This window comes from Macrosteles quadrilineatus, unplaced genomic scaffold (assembly GCF_028750875.1).
Source record: "Macrosteles quadrilineatus isolate MER2022 unplaced genomic scaffold, UCM_ALF_1.0 Scaffold_4__1_contigs__length_99947679, whole genome shotgun sequence".
Classification (NCBI taxonomy): Eukaryota; Metazoa; Arthropoda; class Insecta; order Hemiptera; family Cicadellidae; genus Macrosteles; species Macrosteles quadrilineatus.
The window spans coordinates 85,317,044-85,337,926 of NW_026542597.1; the positions used below are offsets into that span (position 1 = coordinate 85,317,044).

At 35.8% G+C, this 20,883-nt stretch overlaps 2 protein-coding genes across 2 annotated transcripts; both read left to right on the forward strand.

Annotated features, from left to right (window-relative positions):
• Window positions 1–1,300: 1,300 nt before the first annotated feature.
• Window positions 1,301–14,659, forward strand: LOC128993098 (dynein axonemal intermediate chain 3-like). Its single transcript, XM_054416854.1, has 20 exons — window positions 1,301–1,676; window positions 2,046–2,242; window positions 2,680–2,916; window positions 3,032–3,196; window positions 3,489–3,658; window positions 4,251–4,441; window positions 4,878–5,125; window positions 5,381–5,530; window positions 6,027–6,210; window positions 7,047–7,194; window positions 8,146–8,196; window positions 8,696–8,776; window positions 9,246–9,417; window positions 9,829–10,008; window positions 11,153–11,281; window positions 11,629–11,865; window positions 12,273–12,417; window positions 13,170–13,283; window positions 14,249–14,385; window positions 14,606–14,659. Exons 1-20 carry the CDS (start codon window positions 1,301–1,303, stop codon window positions 14,657–14,659), a joined length of 3,366 nt encoding a protein of 1,121 aa, XP_054272829.1.
• A 275-nt stretch (window positions 14,660–14,934) lies between these two features.
• Window positions 14,935–20,339, forward strand: LOC128992715 (golgin subfamily A member 6-like protein 22). The gene is made up of 7 exons (XM_054416436.1): window positions 14,935–15,109; window positions 15,801–15,916; window positions 16,495–16,703; window positions 17,162–17,252; window positions 17,654–17,827; window positions 18,747–18,973; window positions 19,410–20,339. Exons 1-7 carry the CDS (start codon window positions 15,007–15,009, stop codon window positions 20,314–20,316), a joined length of 1,827 nt encoding a protein of 608 aa, XP_054272411.1. The 5' UTR covers window positions 14,935–15,006; the 3' UTR covers window positions 20,317–20,339.
• The last annotated feature ends 544 nt before the right edge of the window (window positions 20,340–20,883 follow it).

Genomic DNA, 20,883 nt, shown 5'->3' on the forward strand with positions numbered 1-20,883 from the left:
TCGTAGGTTTCTGGTTATGAAAACACTATAAATATATAAAAACAAATTACTATAATTATGGAGTTGTAGATAAATTATCTTCACAATGTTGGCCAGACTGATATTTCCATAGCAACAAGGACAACAATGAGTTGTTTGGTCAATCAGCTGTTCCTTTTATTTGGATTTACTACTTTGAAGTTGTGTTGAGTGTTAGTTTTGTTTTAACAAAAAATAATATAAAACACTTATATTATTTTACTATTGAGGCAAAGAATTAAGAAGTGAAATGACGACTTCCGTATATCAGAATGGCTTACAAATATTGGATTTACAATTTTATTGGTAAATTTCATTATTAATCTATGATTCTAATTTAATAGCGTTTTATAAAAATATAGATTTGTATTAAAAACCTGAGTTGCATGAAATTGGCCATTCATTGCACCAAAAATTTATTATTTACTGTACAAATTTTAATTATTACACTAGTTAAGCTCAGGCAGAGCAATACTTTTATACTTTTTAAAGTCTTAATTTTTTTTAAGTGTGCTTAGGACTTCTATAACTGTGCATGGTAAAATTTAACAGGAACAAAATAACAACATTTTTTAGTCGATCATATACTGTCGTTTTTTCTTTTTTTTCCTTTAGCAACAGCTGAAACACTCAAGTCTTGAGTTTGTAAAACAGTCAAAACGGAATAAAAATATTGACATTTTTGCAGTATAATATTTTATATAAGACTCTTTCAACAGTAAATGAAAATTAAAACTAACATAAGGAAATAAAAAGAAAATTCAAAACACTCTTGACAGAGAGCTACATTCTGTAATAAATCAAAAACTCAACAGTGATTTCCTTTTTTTACTCTATGTTCACAATGCTTAATGTTTTAAAATTTACTGTAAAATGGTTTTGTTTATAAACAAATTTTTAAAAACATACATAGAAGTGATTTAATCTAGGATTTTTTAGTTTGTTTTTTGTTGAATGTATTTCTGTTACCGTATCTACAGTGTGAATTAAGAAGTTAATTATTAATATTTTGGACAAAGTTGGTAATTTTGTTAGTTTTGAGTTTTTTTGTGATTTTGTGTAGTTTTCCTATATAGGTTTTCATTGATTGCAATTCCAGCATATTTACCAACATTACTAAAGCTAGTAACTAGTAATTAACCAGGTATATCAACTAAATATAAATAGAGCAAGGAGACTTTTCATCTTTTTTTTTATTCCTGAAAACAAATAAATAACAATATTAGAATTTATAATGTCTTCAAACTCATATTTTTTTATTTTTATATTCTAGGCCTACTGAATGGATCAAAAGGCCCAGAAATCTTCTCTTCGGAAAGATTCTGATAAGTCAGAAAAACGTACTAAGAGTATAAGAAGTTTGAAAACAATCTCCCGTCTAGATTCCAAAGAGGAACATTTTAAGCCAAAAGAGGAGCGGAAGTCAATTGCAAAAACAGAAATCTCTAAAACAGATGAGGCGTCCGATGTTTTGGATGGTAATGCTCATAGAAGAAGGACAATATCTAAAGAAAACGGTAATGATGATTACACTGAACATCGGCTTTCAAAGCTAAGACACTCAAGAATGGATATCGAACGGCAAAGTACAGCATCGAGGAAGAAAGGTGGGCCGAAATCAGTAGCAGCACACAGCACCGCCTCTATGATATCTTCAGGTAAAATATACACATTAGCCTACAAATTAAAGTGCAATAGAAGAAACAGAACAAAGTACAGTAGTTAAATATGTAACAAAGTCATGAGAAAATAGATTTTACAATAATTTATTGTTTTCTTAAGGTTTTAGGTATTTTGACTGCTTTCACTTGAACGTTCAAATTATTTCCCTGCTGAAGACACTGAAAAAAATATCAATTTTATTCATGGGTGGAACCCTACGCTCAAAAAGTGGTTAAAAATAATTCAGTATAGGCTAGCATCATTTGGTTGGATATTCCATGTTCAATTTTTTGTACTTTATTAACTGGTATTTTGAGTATTTTGTTTTTGATGGGTTTCAGTGATCCAGTTCTAAATATTTTCAGGTTCCGCTGTATCCCTGGATCTGGATGTGGTAACGCTGATGGTGCCGGAGACAGCTCAGAAAATTGCTCACTGTCAGATCGGCAAGGACTTGTTTGTGGATAAAACTTGGTGCATGGTGAAGAAGAAGGATTTGTTGGAGGATATTGCCATTGAAGATGCTAATTCTCCGTTCTTTCACTTAACGCAGAAACTCTTGGTATGGTTAATATTCGTTCATGGTCTTGGAAAAAAAGATTGATTTTTTTTGTTTTATTACTAGAATACTACAATATTAAAACATTGGAGAAAGATTGGCCATACAACTTAACTTGATTAGGAAGGTGTCGCTTGCTTATGCTATAAAGGTCCAACTATCTAAAAACAAAGCGGTAGGTCTCATAGCCAAAGAACCTGTCTCCGGTGTATAGGAGACATACCCACAAAAAATTATTTATTTTACCAGAGCGACAATGTAACATGGTGGTTGAATAGAAAATGACGAAATGTCAATATCTCTTGTTAATCTTTGCCATATTGTATAGTAAAGAGAATAAAACATAAACTTTTATTAATTTTGTGTGATTTGTACAAAATAAAATTTACGTCAGTTTTCACATGGGTACTGTTCTGTCATAATATTTTATGTAATTTCAGGAGTACAAGTCAGATGAACTCCTAATAGGCTATGAGCCGTTTGCGTCAGAGCCGAACCAATTCATGCTCTGCGTGACGGAGACTGGTCGAGACGAGGTGTTGGCTAAACTGGAGGAGATGAAGACATCCTACCTTCAGCGTATCCAACAGAGCAAGGAAGTCAAGCCTAGAAAGTGGAACTCCCTTGGAAGTGAAGAGTTTGTTGATCATTTCCAGATAAAAAACACAAGAAAGCTGGTAAGTATGAAATAATGTGAGAAAAGTGAAAATTCTGTGACTTAAAAGGTAGAGTAGAATATTTGTAGGGATTAGCGCAAAGGCTTTCTGACAAGTACAAACAAACGTTTAACAGATTAGCCTGGAATGGATCGGCGACATCAGAAAACGTATAGAAAAGCCTCCGATATTTGAAGACTGTGACCCGGACGACATGAAGAATGGATACACCTGCCTGGTGCCCTCTGATAAGGAGAAGTTTGAGCTTGTCTACAGGAAAACTCAGGAAACTGGAGTTCAGGTAAAAGCATTTACACATCTATAGCTAAGCTGCTTGAAAATATTTCAAATTTATAAGCAGTGGCAGTAGCTCATTTCATATAACCATGCAGGCAGTGGCTTACCATATCATGATCATGCAAGCAGTGAATCACTCTTTATCAAGCAGGCTGTGGCTCACTTTTATATTATCATGCTGGCAGTGTCTCCCTTTTACATAATCATGAAGGCAGTGGCTCACTTCACATAATCATACTGACAGTGACTCACTTTTACACAATCATTTAGGCAGTGTTTCTGCTTCTATTGTGCAGGCTGTGGCATATCAAGCAGAAGCAGAGGTACAGACAGAGCCAGAAATTCCGACCAACGCCAGCACTCAGTATGCACCAGAAACTGAAATATCACTTCCTGACACGGCGGTCACTCAAGCCTCCATCAAGTCCCAGGACTTGGATGAGTTCTTCAAAAAGTATAAGGACTAGTAAGTTTTTGATGTTAAGTTATTTTTCCTTAACGGTATGGGAAAAAAATATGTGGTTAAAGCTTTAAGCAAAACAATATCCTTTTACATCCATAAATCATCTTAAGGTCCTGGCTGATGAAACAACTGGTCATAGTCTTAACGAAAAGCTGTACATAAGAAATGAAATTTGCTAATTTATCATTCATATTTTGACTTAAATTCTGTATGTAGTTTTGCCTCATGCCCTAATCATATTTAGAGTTCATCATTCTTTCTAGTAAAGTAGGTACTTGGTTTGATAGAATTTCACCTTAAATTACTGGGTTCTTACGTACTAGAAGAGGGGCTTTCACTGTCAAAATAGCTAGCTGTCAAATCTTTTGTCTTCTCTTGCAAACAGTTCTCTGTGATGGACTTTGAAACGTGAATGTAGTCTGATAAGTTTGGTGGAATAGTACACATTTTTATTTTACAATAAACCTTTGCTTTTTCATATTTCATCAGTGTGCTAAAACAACTGTTGATCAGTCCAACAAGCCATCTTAGCTCTTAGAATCCGTGCTAGGGATTTTGATTTCTCCCAAATGTTGTTTAAGATTCTCTTCATCAGTTTGATAGAATGCCTTGAGTACAACGAGGTGTATGACTTATACCATGACGACTACCCAGCGCTGTACGTGGCCGGAGAGCAGACACAGGTACAACAACTCGGCACGTACCATCAGTATCAGAGCTTCACGGATGTGGCTGCCATACAGGGGAAACTGGTCGTGAGCAGCTGTTGGCATCCGAACTACACAGGTAGAGTGGCGTGTTGACTTTTGGATAGGGAGCAAGCTGCTCTTGTAGAGTGCAGGAATTGGGTTCTGAGGGTTCGGGTTAAAATCCTTCCAATCACTAATGAATCATCTGTGCGATAATGTCGCAACCCTCTAGGGATAGTATGTAATGTGCAAAACGGTTCTGAGCTGAGCCTAGCGTCCTATGATGTGAAGATGGGATAATTTGACTTTTAGATTTCCAAATAAACATTCCCACTACCGAGTTAAAGCTGAAGCCAGTTTTAGCATAAACTAGCTGGTGTCTGGGGCAGTTTTACGCAAATACTATAATAGTATAAGAGAGTTTCTTTCAAAAGTTATTTTTTTTAGCAGGCCTACTTACTAGACCATGCAGCCTTTTAGTTTATTAATGTTTTTCATAACCACCACAATTTACTGATATTCCACTCTGACAGGGATTGTGGCGATTGCCTATGCCAACGAGATACCTTGCCTCATGAAGGAGTTGGAGTTTGACAGCGACCAGACTGACTACGAGGAGGAGAAGACTGACGGGGAAGAGGAGGGGGGAGAAGAACCGGAGTTGGGAGCCGGCGCGCGTGATTGGCTCCTGGAGGAACGGAGGGAGAAAGAGAGCACAGGGGAAAACACGGAACTGTTTGAAAAAGCTGTCCGGAGACTTAAGGATATTGAGGCAGCAAAGGTGACACATTATAAGAAAGAAAAAAATTATATGCTTCACCCATGTCATTGTTTACTAAATTATTATTTGTTGTTAAGTAATTCAACAATGGAATGCTAAGTAATTGCCAATCAACGATAAAAGTTTAAAATCTTGCTTTGCAATAGAGTATAACTGTAAATACAAAATCAAAGTAGAACATTACTATCCAGTCTGATTGATACAAAACATTGTCTGAAGAAATCCCTAAATAGTTCTGATTTTTTTTGTTCAAAGGGTGTTTGGGATGCCAAAATTCAAGAGGAGACTGAGGAAGTTCGGAAATCCATGGACGATACGCAAGAAACAGATTTGTTTGCCAATTTGCTAAAATACAGAGAATACAAGGAACCTGAACCAGAGCCTGACGATAGTGCAACTTCACGGGTAATCTGTTCAAAGAATTGTTTAATTTAAGCTGTAGGATTAGTGTTGAAATATTGATTCTTAAAAATGAAGTAAAAATATTGAAATGGGGAAAAACAAAGTGTGGGACTCATTTTTAATAGTTTTGATAAAAGATCATGTTTTATGTAAAATGTTTGTCTTTTACGAATATACAAAACTTGTGTTTTGTTTGGTTTCTATAACCCATATCTATTTCTATAACATATCAGTCCTGTTTTATAAAAATATGTCAGAACCATAAAGATATTTGAAGAACTTTTACCTTTGGAACACCATGGAAAAGTGACATTTTATGTTCCTTTCAAAAATCCTAATATTTAGTAATTTTGACACTTTTTGCATAGTGGAACATATTATTAACTCGATTTAACAAACCATTTTACAACATTGTTATCCAAATAATTTCTGTGGAATCTTGAACTTAAATTTTGTATCTGTGCAAGTGTTATTGTTATTGGATAATCTTTGTGTGCAGAAATCGGACGAGCATGGTGAGGTTGAGGAGGGGAAAGGGGGAGAAGGAGAAGAAGGTAACGAGGGTGGAGAAGAAGAAGGTACACAGCAAGTGTCCGAAGAGGAAGTGTCACCGAAGTCTAGCAGGATGACATTTCGACAGCAACTAGAGGCTGATATTGAGGAAAGCTATGAGGGACAACATGGTAGGATATGTCAAATATTAACTAAAAGAATATTAGCTATAAATATACAACTAAATAAAAATATAAGACAGAAACCCAAAATAATGCTAAACAAACTGAATTGTTGGTCTTATAGTCTGTATGATAAAACACGTCTCCTGACCCTTCGTTTACCCAGGGAGATGGAGGGCCAGGAGACAGGATCCATCATACAGACTATAAGGCTGTTGTAAAAGTATAGTTTTGATTTATTTTTGAAGTTAAAAGGTTTTTTCGGTCTTTAGAAAAGTTAAAACTGAATTTAGCTGATATGTATCAATTGGTTCTGACTAGTGACTACAGAAACAGCTGGTTTTTACCAGTATAACTGTTGTCATTTTAATTACTCTAAGATTTACCAAGGCGCATAAGCTGAATACGAAAAAAGTGCTGACTGAAAAATGGAGTGAGATGATCTATGAAGCATTTGTTAACTGACTGATCAGATGTTTCTTTTGAGCCATAATCATTGATGAACAGGAACAGCTGGGTCCAGTTTCAAACCATCAAAAAGCTACTCAATTTTCTCAGAATCAAACCGGCAACATTTTGATAACCAGGCGAGCACTGTACAACCTCTCAGCTACCCAGCAAGTTTCATAGGTCATTCCATTTTATTCCACACTTTGAATACACTTTAAATACTTTTCTGTTAGACCATAGCTCTTTTGATAAGTCCAAAATTATGTATTTAGATTCAATTGTGTTAATGTGCTACTAAACTCAGTCAAAATTTATTTAAAAGCAATGTACAAAAATTGCATTGTCTTCTTTGCTTCCTATATGAATGTTATCTGATTTTGCTGATAATGTTCCAGTTACCTCAGAAGTTTCTTCAGCATCTGGCGCGGATGATTTCTTCATCCCAGCAAGTGAGAGCTCGACAACGAGAACAAACGCGGCTCACGCGACAGTACTGTCACGGCAACCTTCTCTTCCTTTGAGGATATCAAGAAACACTATAGGGTAATCCTCTGCTGTAGACAAAGATTATGCTTTCAGTTGGATAGCAAATGAAAACTGAGATTCTGTTGTTGACTATGCAGGTAGAGAAAGGCTACCTACAATGTTTATGTCCACTTCTTGGCTCCAATACTTCCTAAATCACTCAGTTTGTTAGGGGAATTGATTACCTGAACGAGTTACATGTGGGGTAGATATCCAATTTCTAGTTCGTATCTGCCAAAGTACTTGACAAACCTTGATTGTTTATATCCACTGGTGCACACTAAAGTTGCCTGGCTTCTTACATCACCCACTTTCGTCCTATTTGCTTCCTTGCTTATTGGGTATTATTTCCTTTCCACTTTCTTTCATCGGAGTGCTCAGGCTTACGATTTGTGACATGCCATGGGCCTGAGAAATAATTATGCCCACCCCTCCAACCCCCATTGCAGTGGAATTTTTCTCCTCGCACCCTCAAACAAACCTAAAACCTCCCTTTGGCCAATTTACTAAAGCTGAGGGTGCTTGGGGTAGGCCTACTAGGATTCACCCTTAGGTTTTGAAAATTATTCCTTTATACTGTTCCTTTCCGCCCAGGTTAAGTTTCTTGCTCTGCACTACAATTACATTTTATTCACAAAAGAAGCTGAGGGAAATTTATTTATTATTCTTGTTCTTCCTTCAATATTAAGTAAAACTAATAAATTCTCTTCAAAATTCTAGTTCACATGATTTGTCAATAGATTGTTTATTGGAGATAGCCAACATACAGTTCTACAACCATTTTTATTGTTAAATGACGTTGAAAAAGAAAAAAAGTAAAGCTCTAAAAAGTAAAGTAAAAGTTCAGTAATAAAATTGGTTGAAACTTGAAACCTCTATTGACTTTCAAAATAAAATTCTGTTTTGAGCTAATAGAAAGGTATGGTAAACAGATTTATTGCTTTTATATAATTCATCCCTTTTGAACAGGTCTATATCTTCTACCCGTAAACAAGCGCATCATCGCAAGAAACAGAGACAGTAAGTTAATTTTGTGTTACTGTATGGTTAAGAATCAATTGTTATGTTGGCACAACTTTGTGTATACAGTGAGTAGTGTGCTTCTTTGAGTATTTGGTAACATGTAATTTGTGTTTTATGTGTGATTGTCTTGTTAATGAGTTTACTTACGTTAAATTGGCTACTGACCTCAACACAGTTCTATACAACAATAATGTGCTCCTAATAAAAAATGTGTTGTTTATGCTCATGTTAATTTGTAACTATTTCTGGATTGTATGAATAGCCGAGTGGTGGTCTTTAGTGCTCACCTTAAAATCTGAAGGTTGTTGGTTCAATCACGATCAGAGTCAATTGTGGATCCAAAAGACTTTTGTATTTCGGCTGTCAATAATGATGCTACCAGAACAAAAATTTGACTTAAGATAGAGAGACAGGACTAGATGGATTTAAAGTGTTCCTTCACCAAAAAAAATGTAATGTAGTCTAAACACGTAAAATAAAAATAAATAAATTTCAGGCACACTGCCACAGGCAGGACCCAGTCTGGGAGAGAAATAGAAAGCTCAACTCCTAAATCTTCTGTGGATTCTTCATCCATGTAAGTATTGTAAACTAACAAATATTACAATATTCATATATATAAGAGAAAGTTTACTTAGGAGATTGACTTACTAAAGCTAAAATACACAAAAGCTAAATCTAAATCTAAGTCTAAAGCTAAATATATTAAGCTTCATTTGTTTTGAAAAAGATGTCACTTTAATCTGCATGACGAATTTAGGCAAACAGCATGATATTGGTATAAAAGGTTACAACAATATTTCCAGATTTCTATGGAATGCAATGATTTATGTAACTGTTACAATATCTATCGAGCTGTTTTCATGTCATTTGCTGTAATTTTTTGAGGAATTGTACTTTCTTCAGCTTCTTATTAAAGTTATCAAATTCACATGGTCAATTCAGCTTGTAACTTAAAATTACTTAAAAAATTACACAATAATTTTGTTTCAAGATAATTTTGTGGTAAGAAATATAACTGAACTGTCTAACGAATACTTTTTCAGGGAATCAAAAATTTTGGAGACAGGTAAAGAGAAAGATCCCTACCCAGATTCGGAGTTCTTTGATGAAGTAACTGATGAAGAAGAGATCAAAGAGAAACAGGATGAACTTCCTCTTCTTGAGGTTAACAATCCTGTCCTGATTTGGAGCTTTGTGGATGACTTGACTCCAAAGGTAAGAATGAAAATTTGCTTTGTTAAAATTATTAATATTTGCAATAAGATCTATGTTGATCCTAATATACTTTTTCATTTAGGGTTCAACAAAATCAGTGTGTTTACTTCTTTATCCTTTATTATGAAGAATAAACTATCTGACACATGTATTTTTTGTTCATGGATATTCAGTGGGACCTCGATAACAAGACCTGAATAACAAGTCATCTTTGATAACAAGGGTAACTTTCAAATAAACTTGATTTTTGGTACCCATAATCATACGTTATTGAAACGTAAACCTCTATAAGAAGTTAAAGTTGATTACAAGTCTTGTTTAGTAATCCCCATAAGAGTCTTGTTATCAAGGTTCTACTGTATTTGGCTATTTCGATTGATTTAAATTGACTAATAGTTCTGAGTTGCTTAGCTACGTCTGGACAGTCCATACGAAGTGAGAGTCGTATCGTTTAGCAAACACAACGGGAACTTGATTGCCGGAGGGACGTCCAGTGGTCAAGTAGTCCTGTGGGATATAACGGGACGCATCGAGGAGCTGGAGAAACCCGAGAGTCTGACACAGAACCAGCAAATGTTCCGGAAGAGGATGGTGAGTCCGGTTCAAAACCGTAACTACCTATTTGCTACGAGTATTAATTCACTTAAAGATATTTGTGGCAAGTGGCAGTTACGTTTTGTAGAGGCTTTTGTAGCCTGACTTCTGTGTCGATTTAAGTCACAATACCAATAACTGTGGACACTACTCGGAAGTAGAAATTCCGATCCTTTGTTGAAGTCAAAGCCAGTTTTAAATTTAAATTTAGTATGAAAGAGTCAGTGACATAATGTTTGCTAAGACAAAATACAGTTTATATTTTCTTACTTAGACAAACGCTTTTTCATACCAAACTGAATTTGAAGCTTACTGTCAACTATTGCATCTTTCATTTTTCTATAAATATATGGCATTCCAGCACTAATTGGCATGAGAGGCTAATTTGTCTGAATCTTGAAAAATAGCTATCTCATTGATGATTTTTCCACGTTATAATTCAAAGCCAATGGTAATACTGATGATAGAAAAGGATTTTGTTGAATTTCACCTTAATATTTAAGGCTACACAAAACTTCAAATTGTAGCCTATTGATGAGCTATTCAGGCTTAAACGATGATTCAGATCCTACTAATATTATAAATGAGAAAGTTTGGATTTATGTTTGTGACAAGTAAACGCGAAAAATTGCGGTCGGATTGGGCTGAAATTTGGGGTGATGATAGCTCACATTCCCGATTAACATATAGGCATATTGTTATCCCAAAACTCCTTTCTGGCTTCGCCCCAGTGGCTCTGGAGTTAACTATGTTAACCTTATGGGTATTCACATTTAAAAGGAATTAAATAATTTTGTCAGCTGATTCAGTTAATCAGTTAATGTCAGTTAATAGGTTTTAGCTAAATACCTTTTAGCTGAATCAAAAAGCTGTGATACACAATGAGAACTACACTATAACTGCAATACAGTACTATAGCATACAGTAAATATAAAGAACCAAATTCTTTCAAGCATTATCCTCCCCTATTTCAAACGCAAAGCTAGAGTATAACTGCAATAAGCATTTTATACTTATACGCCTACCCCGTACGAAGAACGGGTACTCTACTAGTATTTGATAAATGATTTAGCTGATTTTATAGTTTGACTAGAATGAAGTAGAAATGTAATATAAACTTAAAGCGTTTTGACATTGACAGGAAGACTTGATGAGTTGGAGACGAGATGTGCGTTCCAAGAGAAGAGTTCGTTTCACAGCCATCAGCAGTCAAAATGATTCCCACTTGGAGAAGATTTCCGACCTAGCTTGGGTCACCCCCACCACTGTGGTAAGAGAATAACTTAACCTTTTTGCATGGGGGAGCCAGCTGGTCTAGAGCGCACAACTTTGGTCTATGTGGTCCTGGGTTCAAATCTATTGGTTACTATTGGATTTCATCGAAGTGATAATTCCACAACCCCTAGGTCTTGAAGCTATGTAAAAAACCATCTTGGTCTAGTGCCTGGCGTTCTAGGGGAAAAAAACAGTTTGCATAATTTATTATGTATACTATTCTGTAAACACTATAAACGGAGCAGCTTTTAAATAAAACAAAGTTAGCCTCCATATAGTAAATCTTACAAACTGAAAACCATGTAAGGTTGTTAAAACTATAACCATACCAAATTTTTACAGGTTACAGATAATTTGGAAATTTTAAAGAACCCATCCACCGACTCCCTGCAGTTAATTACCTGCAGCGTTTTCGGCAACTTGCACGTTTGGGACCTGAAAACCGAGCCTGGAAAAGGAGACCATAGGAAAGTGCCGCAGATTTTCAAAACGAAAGAAAGGTTTGGCCGTCCAGCCTCATTGGACATGGGTTTGTCCCCCTATTACAAACTGAACCGTTTTTGGAAACCAATATGTAAAGTAAGTAACTTTATTATTAGTCATAATTAGACTTTTTACATCTTTGTAAACATTGTCTTTTACATGGGTCATTACTTTGTAATTTAAAGGTTACAATGAAACAAATAGATGAAATCATACAAGATATAAAGATCCACATATATGCTGTAGTAAAGTAGGTAAAGTAGGTGGTGAGCGAGCTGGTCTATTGGATAGGGCGCGGGACTTTGGTTCCAGAGGTCCTGGGTTCGAATCCCACCAAATCACCAATGGATTTTATCTATGTGATAATGCCGCAACCCCTAGGTCCAGCCTGAAGTAATGTGAAAAAAAAAAAACAATTCCGTACTCATGCCTAGCATCCTAGGACAAATAAAAAGTATAGTAGGTGATCAAGAAGAGTTAGAAAGTCAACTTGTTGGTTACAGATGACAATAATGTACAAGAGCATGCCAGTGCTGCTAACAGGGTTCAACCAAGCTGCGGCGGCACTTCCAGGGAAATACGTCAGAGTTACACCTAGACAGCCGGGCGTTAAGGAAATGCTGGAGGACCGGATAGAATATAAAGCAGGTAATGTTGCTTATGAGTATTGTTATTATTTTTTTAATATAGTATTGATAGTTTTGTAGTAATAATAAGTGTAAAAAATACATCTGAAAATTATTATGAGAAGTACAGAGTTTAGAGTGAAGAAACATACCCCAATTTTCAATCGGGTCAGTCATGCAAGTTGGGTTTCTAAAACATGACAAGCATCGAGTAAAATGCTAACTCTTTGTGATGTAGTATAGTTACTTCTTGTATGTGATATGTGATATCTCATATAAATTAAAATCAAGTCAGTCTAAATATTATCACTCTCATCTGCAAACTCCCATTTCTTGACTCATGTAAATTTGCTTCTCACATCTAGTTATATTAATAAGTGAAATCAAAATATTTTTGATATCTGATTCTTTTGAATGATTTCTTCATACAGATCTTGGGCCAAATTTGTCTGAATATTTGACTCTCTAATTTGAAACGTTACCATGCAATTCTTTGCCTAACTCCTAATGTGAGTTGATAGGTTAGAAAGATGGACGAGATTCCTTCTAGGTACGTAAGGCTGAGGAAAGCATAACTGAAAAGGCCTCTGGAAATGTTGCAAACCCACAAAATAGTCCATAGTTTATCAGTGAAATAGGGATCTAAAAAAATGTCCTGTTACAACAATGTTCATTGTTGTAAAAATATTATGTGATTAAAACTTGTCTAAAGAATTTTTGTAAGAAGGAAAAAAAATCTTGTCCTACATCTAATGAACTGTTGGATTTTTTCAGTTTACCCGGAGGTGGACGATATTCCTCATGCAATGTATGTGTGCAATTTGTTTGGGCAAGCAGGCACTGTTGTATGGGAACCGACACAGGCTAAAACACCTGAAAATATGGACAGTAAGTGGTATATAATATCTCAAGGCAGTATATTTCAATGTTTAGGACAAGGGCTCAATTTGGTAGGGATCTCTCTCCAACGAATTTCAAAAGAAATTCCAAGCAGTTCATATTCATGAACATAATGACTCTACAAATTGTTTAAGTGATTCTTTTTGTGTTAAGCTTTACAATTCGACGCCTGCAAGACACATAAGGGGCGTAAGTACATATAATATGATTTGTACTTACCTTCTTTGGCTTGCAAGTGACAAATTATTAAAATCGGAGAGGGAATTAGAGGATGGTGGGGAAGTGTAGCTCTGAGTAGTTTTAGTTGTTGTTGGTTTAGAATCAAGCACTCCTTTCAAGCATACATATAATATTACAGTTTCAGCCAGCTGCCAGAGAAAACATCCCTGTCTCAGGAATCCTGAGCTTTGCATTCACACTCCATGTATATGTATCTGGGCCCATAATTTAAAATAAGAACATTTTTTCGCAAAGAACATTTTTAAGGGGAAGTTATCCAATTTTGAACGAGTACTTCCAGTTTAATACATTACCTCTACCTCAGACACAAACTAAAATTTGATTGGCCTTGTCAATAGTTTTCCTCCACCTCAGACTTTCTTCATCATCTATTTCTATATTCTTCATTTTCCTCTCAACATTCTCAATCATTGTCTTGGTGCCAAACGTCATAATCCTGCTGGGAGTCCTCCAGTAGTTATTGTTTTCATTAACGACTTCTCCTCTCTTGCATTGTCACACTCTGTCAATATAATCTATTGATATTTTCTTCTCATAAACATCTGCTTCCTTAAACTATTCTCTTACTTCCTGTTTTGTCCTTATTATTCAATCCTTCTTACTCCTTTACTCAGGCGAGACCTACTGTTTTATTTTCAAAAGATATCAATCGCTTCTCACAAAAGACACAACTAACACTACTTTAAACATCAATGATGCTAAAACTTTTCTAGGTGTCATGAACGTGTACCACTACTGGGATTCTTACCATGACAGACCCATCACTCGACTATCCAAGCATCCATTCATTCCTTCAGTGTGTCTAACTGTCGGAGGACATGTGTTTGCCATCTGGCACATCGAGAATAAGGTAAGTGTGCCTAGTTTAAGATTGATACGTTGTATGTAAGCCAGCCAATTGCATTTCCACTGATGAAAAATTTGACGTGAAAATTTGTGATAGGTTTTTATTTGTCTATGTATGAATTTGGATGGTGTTTTTGACCTCTGTGGTCATAAAAATGAAAAATAAAATTCAGGATCTAGGTCTTACCATGAGACACCCACAATAGTATGGCATTGTTCCACAGCCATTTAAGAATGTCATCATTGACTTGATTGAGATCAATGTATTAAGTGATTAGTTAAACGACCCCAAATTTAAAAATAAGGTTGGTGAAACAGTGTGTAAGAAATTATGTGATAGCTCCCAACATGTGTTTTTTACTTGGTACTGCTAGCCTTTCAAGGGTCAATGGTGCTTTATTTGGCAATACACTAGCCTTCCACGTGGAGGCCTATGTAAAATTCATCCAAACTGCTCTACCAAAGAACATTTCAAGTATATCATGTTAAATAATAGCTCAGTACACAAGTTTCAAATATTACTACGTTAATTGACATTTGTTTTCAGGAAGAACCCATATTGGTGAAGCGATATTATGACGTTTACATCACGGACGGATCATGGTCCTCACTCAGACCATCCCTGATGAGGATCGCCCGGAGTGACGGAGTTGTGGAGATTTGGGACTTGATCATACAGAATCACGCTCCTGCGACCACCATCGTAGTCTCTGGCCGGGTGATCACAAGTATGTAGTCATCGGAGTTAGTGTCCTTCTTACGCTGTCTTAAATTTTAATCTTAATTTGTTTTTGAGCTTAGATTGTAACAGAATTAGACTTCTAATTCTAATTTTGATGATAGGAGTTCATGGTTAAAGTACATTGTTGAAAATTGGTCTTCTGGATATGACCATGTTTTTGAACCGGTGAAGATGAATTGTTGTCTTTTGAATGTCTGTAATATTATTTTATTAATCTAGTCTTTACTGGATTACTGTGTAGCCTTTAGTTACCATAATACGTTTTATATTGATCTATTGCATGATTGTTATGCCAAATGACAATAAAGGATTTGATTAGATGATCTCCCAAAGAAAAGGATTCAATGAATGAGATGAATTCCCATGTTTAAATTGAAGCAATAAAAGAGAAATTAGTTGGATGTTAGTTTGGGATTTTTGATAGGATAGCAGGCTTCCCCACACAAATATCATAGTACTTTTCACTATACACCCTGTTACTGACAGCGTTTTCAACCCAGATGTGTGAAGGTTAATGTTTGGATATTTTATTTTGTTGATGTATGTCTAAAAACTCACAGAGTTAGTTTTAATCCTGAGTTTTTCTCAAGGGTTGATTTAAATTAGTAAACATTGCTTTATGGGTTTGATAGCAGTTACTGTAAATGATCAACTTAAATATGTTGTATGAATTGCAGACATTTCACCACCCCTACTGCCTGAAGTAAGAGGACTGCTAGGAGTGGCTGATTACAATTCTGCTTTCTGTCTCTTCTACATCCCTCAACAGTTCAGAATGTGGACAGAAAATGAGGTAAGTTTTTGTCAAGTATGAGGGTTATTTTGGTATAATAGTGTGTTAGTGAAGAAGTCAGCATGGTATCGACGGTATTGTTGACTTTGGATACTGCAAGTACACTTTTCTACTGTAAAGCCTATCATGTTTCAACTTTTCTTGTAAGTTAACAGAGTGAAAATACAGGGTCGAAGGGGTTGTAGTTGTCTCATTTGTGTTGTTGTGTAAAAATGTAAAAAAATGTAAAAATGTAAAAAGATGGAACATCCAGAAATTTTAACGGAGTCAGATCCAGAAACAGTCTATGGAGTTGATCAAACTTTAGGGTCGAAACTCAGACAATAATGGTTAAGGTTTTTGCTTACTAACGTTAGTAATTAAGTCTTGTAGGTAACCAACTTGGAATAAAGAGCTAGGTAACGCTTTTCAACAACAGAACCAATGTCTCCACAAATAATTATTTACCTGCAATTAGATTTTAATTAACTGACAGACCACTTAACCATAGATAATTTAAATTACATTTGGTTGCTAAATCGTCCATATTTATATCATTACAACAGCTAACAAAACGACCAACATAATGCTTTCTTTAGCTCGATAGACTCACAAAATTCATCAGCCGTGAACCCGAGAGGAGAAAGAAAATGAAAGAATGGTCAAAGTGGTGGAGGGAAAACAATGTGAACTTGGATCGAGAAGAGAGAAAACAGGCCGAGGAGCAAAAGAAACTTGACGAAGAAGTGAGACTTGAAAAGGAGAAACAGGAAGAGGCTAGGAAGAAATACAATGAAGAAGTCTACAAGTAAGTCAACAAACGGACATTAAACAAAGATTTTTTATATGTTTCAAGTTCATTTTTACGTTAAATATATGTTGAGTAGTTGTTGCTCGTAAACATGCATACAATACTACAATACTATACTCCATTCACAATATTAGGCGGTTGGAGGAGAAGTGATTTCATCCCCTACACCTCATCCTAACTTTGAAACAGCTGACAGCTGATTAATGCATTGCTAAACAAAGAGGTGTGGGAACCCAGGCAACCTTCACCTTAAGCCGGATAAGTTTTTAGAATGGAAATGTATGTTAGGAACTTCACTATTGGAATACTAGTTCAAAGTTCAACCATCATCATGTTTTTTGCATCAAGGTATCAAATCCAATTGTAGACTTTAAAAAAATCATAGATGATTTGCACTCCCTAATGAAAATTCTCATAGTTAGAATAATCTATCAAAATTTGTCATATGTTTGCAGGTGGTATATGAGGAGAAGAGGAAAAGCGTTCATGAGAGTTGAAGAGGCCGATGACAAATGGAGAGAGAAACAAGAAGAACATATGCATGAGGTTTGTAAACTAATTCCATTGTAAGTTGTACAACACAACATTCTTATTTGCATTTACAGTGCCGTCACCTTACATTAAAGACCCTAACAAGCTTTAATCGCGAAGCAGTAGACATGAACAAAAGAAGGAATAAGATATTGACACACTTGCCTATCATAATTCCTATGTTTAGACTTTTCTGGTACATGGGGTCACTACCATCAAAGTTCATTGCTAGTTGATTGATGTGTATGAAGACAAAGTTTGATGGTTCAAAATGTGCAGAACGGGTGGAGGGAGTTTTGGTGAAGATTGTATACTTCGTTGTACTCGCTACAGCTATTTTTCTAAGAAATAAAAAACAAATTTTACATCTAATTTGGAAAAAAACTGAACTTTCTAATGATTAATCAATATTTCAGATGGTAATGGCCAAAAAGAAGATCGACCGAGCTGAAATGGAGCTTCTTATGAGACCGATTGTTCGAGAGGAGAAGAATGAAGCTCTAAAACACGCAAAGGCTCAAGAGAAGCTTAAGCAGGCTGACACAATCTTTAAACAAACCGTTGAACTTATCTTTCCTAAAGCTTCCAAGGTAATAGAGGTTTGAAATAGATAGTTGAGTGCCAAATATAGTGATTTTGTAGTGAAGTAGTTTTGTTGACAATTTACTTTGTAAATTATTTATCTCCAATGATAATGTCTGACGTTGAAAAGTTATCTGATCCTGTTGTTGAGTATTCAAAGGCAATGTAATAACGAAGCGATAATTGGTGAGTCGGTGACGAGGACGGTAGAACGACGGACCATAAATTCATGGGAGTTGTTAGAATTAGCTTTCTTTTCGGTTTTTTTTTACTGGTCATTCTTGTATTTGCCCACCTTTTGCTTTTCCTGATACTTTCCAAGTGCTGTGTCAAAGGCCCATGCGGAGCAGGGTTTAAAAAATCCTATTGACCACACTAAAAAGTTTTCTAATTTTACTTTTGCTTAAACATTTATCACTTATTTACAGGTTACTTACTGCCGTGACTTGTACCCAAGCTGGTCCTTGGCCTAGCAAACACGTTGCAAGTTCTCTCGGTCCTCCAAATCATCCTCTACTAGTTCTCATTTTTTCAATATCTTTCTGGACTTCATCCTATCACCTGGCCTTTGGTCTTCCTACTGGTCTCCTTCGCTTCGGATCTCCCCTCCGTACCTTCTTCAAGCTCTCCCCTCCGTACCTTCTTCAAGCTCTCCCCATTTCTCCTTAAAATATGGCCAACTCGCCTTAGCCTTCTGCTTTTGGCCTCTCCCACAAAATCAGGGTCTCTGAATGATTCTCTTAACTCTTGGTTGTGGCGGATTCTCCATTCTCCATCTTCACACACCAGACCAATATATAGCTCTTAGAACTTTATTCTCACAGGTTATAATCCTCTTATCCGTGTTTTTGCTCAGGATCCAACTTTCCCCTTCGTATAAAAGTACTGGTCTAATTATTGTTTCGTCGGCTCTAATTTTATTTACAGGTTATCGAAGTTAAATCTGAAGAACAAGATACGCTTAGTGAACAGGTCTCGAAACTTGTGGATTACTATTTTGGGGACAATTTTGATCAGCTAGCGGCAGAACAAGCAGAGTTCGTAGAAAGAAGCCCTTGGCAGTTTGAGTTTGAATGGTCGGAACTGCTGGAGAAGTACAACGCATTGAGGATGCTCTTTAACGATAGACGTCGTAAAAGAAGTAAAACTTTGAGGTATGAAATCGTTTTTGAAGTAATAGGGTAGTAAAGTTAGAGAATATAATCTTATTACATTTTATTATAGGAAAACTGAAAGGAACTGTTTCAATAAGTGATTCAAACATGAATAAAAAATTTTGATAGGCAACACAGCTTACAGATTAGACCATAGTTACCTCTGGAAAGAACTACCGAAATTTAAAATCTGTTATGTAATGATAAAAATAGTATTTAGAAAGTTAGGGCAGTCTGAGGACACTAAAGACCATCTTTTTGGCTGCACAGAGTTAAAAGAGGTAAGGGAAAGTAATCTTAATTGTTTATGAGAAAATGTGGTTTTGGGTGGTTATGAATAGGCTATATGGTCACAAACAACACTGGTAATTAATTTATAAAGTGGCATTTTGAGGTAATAGAGTCTACTCCATAACTAAGTAACTCATTTTTTCAGATGGTTGAGGAAAAAGCTTAGAGAAGAACTGTTAAAAGAAGGAAGGAAAGTTCACGTCAGAAAAAGCCACATGGCTCGATATCCCAAGAGGAAAATCAGAAGGAGACAAGAAAACTTGGCGTGGCTGCAACATACATATGGGGACGACTATAACATCTACTGGGACAAACACATACCCTGTAGAAGATTTATGGATCGCAAGTTCCGGTTGACTTCGGTGGATGACATCGATGGTTCATTCTTGGGAGAACTTTCAGAGCCTGACGTTGAGGATGAAGAGTTGCCTCAAATCTTTGAGGAAGGCAAGGTCTTGAGCAGTTTAGAAATGATAACTGAAATCGGCATTGAAAATATTCCAGAAGAAACTTTTGCTGCGGATTTGGACACCGCTTTGTTGACTTTGGAGAGCCGATCTTCGTTGGGAGTGAAGACTATACCTTCGCTGTTTTCAAAATCTAGAAAATCACAAGAATCGTTAGGAGCTGAGATGTCTTCGGCTGTGACTGCTGAAAAAGATTCTGAACACCTAACAGTACCTGGCATGCAGTCACCGCAAGAAGATTCTGATTTCAGTGGAGAATTTGAAGATCTTGACGAAACCTCTTCACTTGTCGATAATCTACAGCAAGAGTTAGACTACATACGACAGCCGAAGAAGACAAACACTGTCAAGGAAAAGAGAACGTACACTACTCAAAAACAAGGTGTTTCTCAGGGAGTGAAAGTCAGGTTCGAGGAATCCTCTTCGGAAGATTTGCTTGCTGACTCAGTTGACGGTGACAGTGAAGTTGAAAGGATAGTAAGTGCAGCAGAGGTTTTGGTTGAAGAGGAAGAGAAAGATCAAGTGGAAGATGACGATAATGAAGAGTTGAGTACAGACATTGGAAAACCTGATGAAGAGATTTGAAGTAAACCTGTGTGGCAATGAAGGTGGAGAGTAATAATATAGTTTGCACTTATTTTGTAAATGATTAGTTTTGTTTGTTTTTTCAATAAAACCCATTATGAATAAGTGTATAAATGTAAAACTAAATTATGACTCAATAATGTTAGAATGTTTCAAGTTTATTATTGCAATAATTTGCGTAGGTTAGCGTTTAACTTAAAAACTATTTTAAATTTTGTATGTACATCACATCACCTTTCTTTTTCTTTAAATGCTGCATTCTTTTTTTAACTATTTGCAACAAAATCCAAACACTTGTTAACTGTACAATGATAACTATAACATTTTACTCCATACCATTTTACTCCATTTGAAACTATCTTTTTGTGTGAAGGATAAAATAACACACTGATTAAATTAAAAATAAGGTTTATTTAGATATAACTTAAAACTTAAATCACAGTTAAGCAAAAAGCTTATAAATAAATCAATCATAGATCACAGAAAACCAGACTTATGCCTTATGTTTACAGCAATATAAACATAAACTACAGGAACTCAAAACAGACAGAAATGCTTGAAGATATA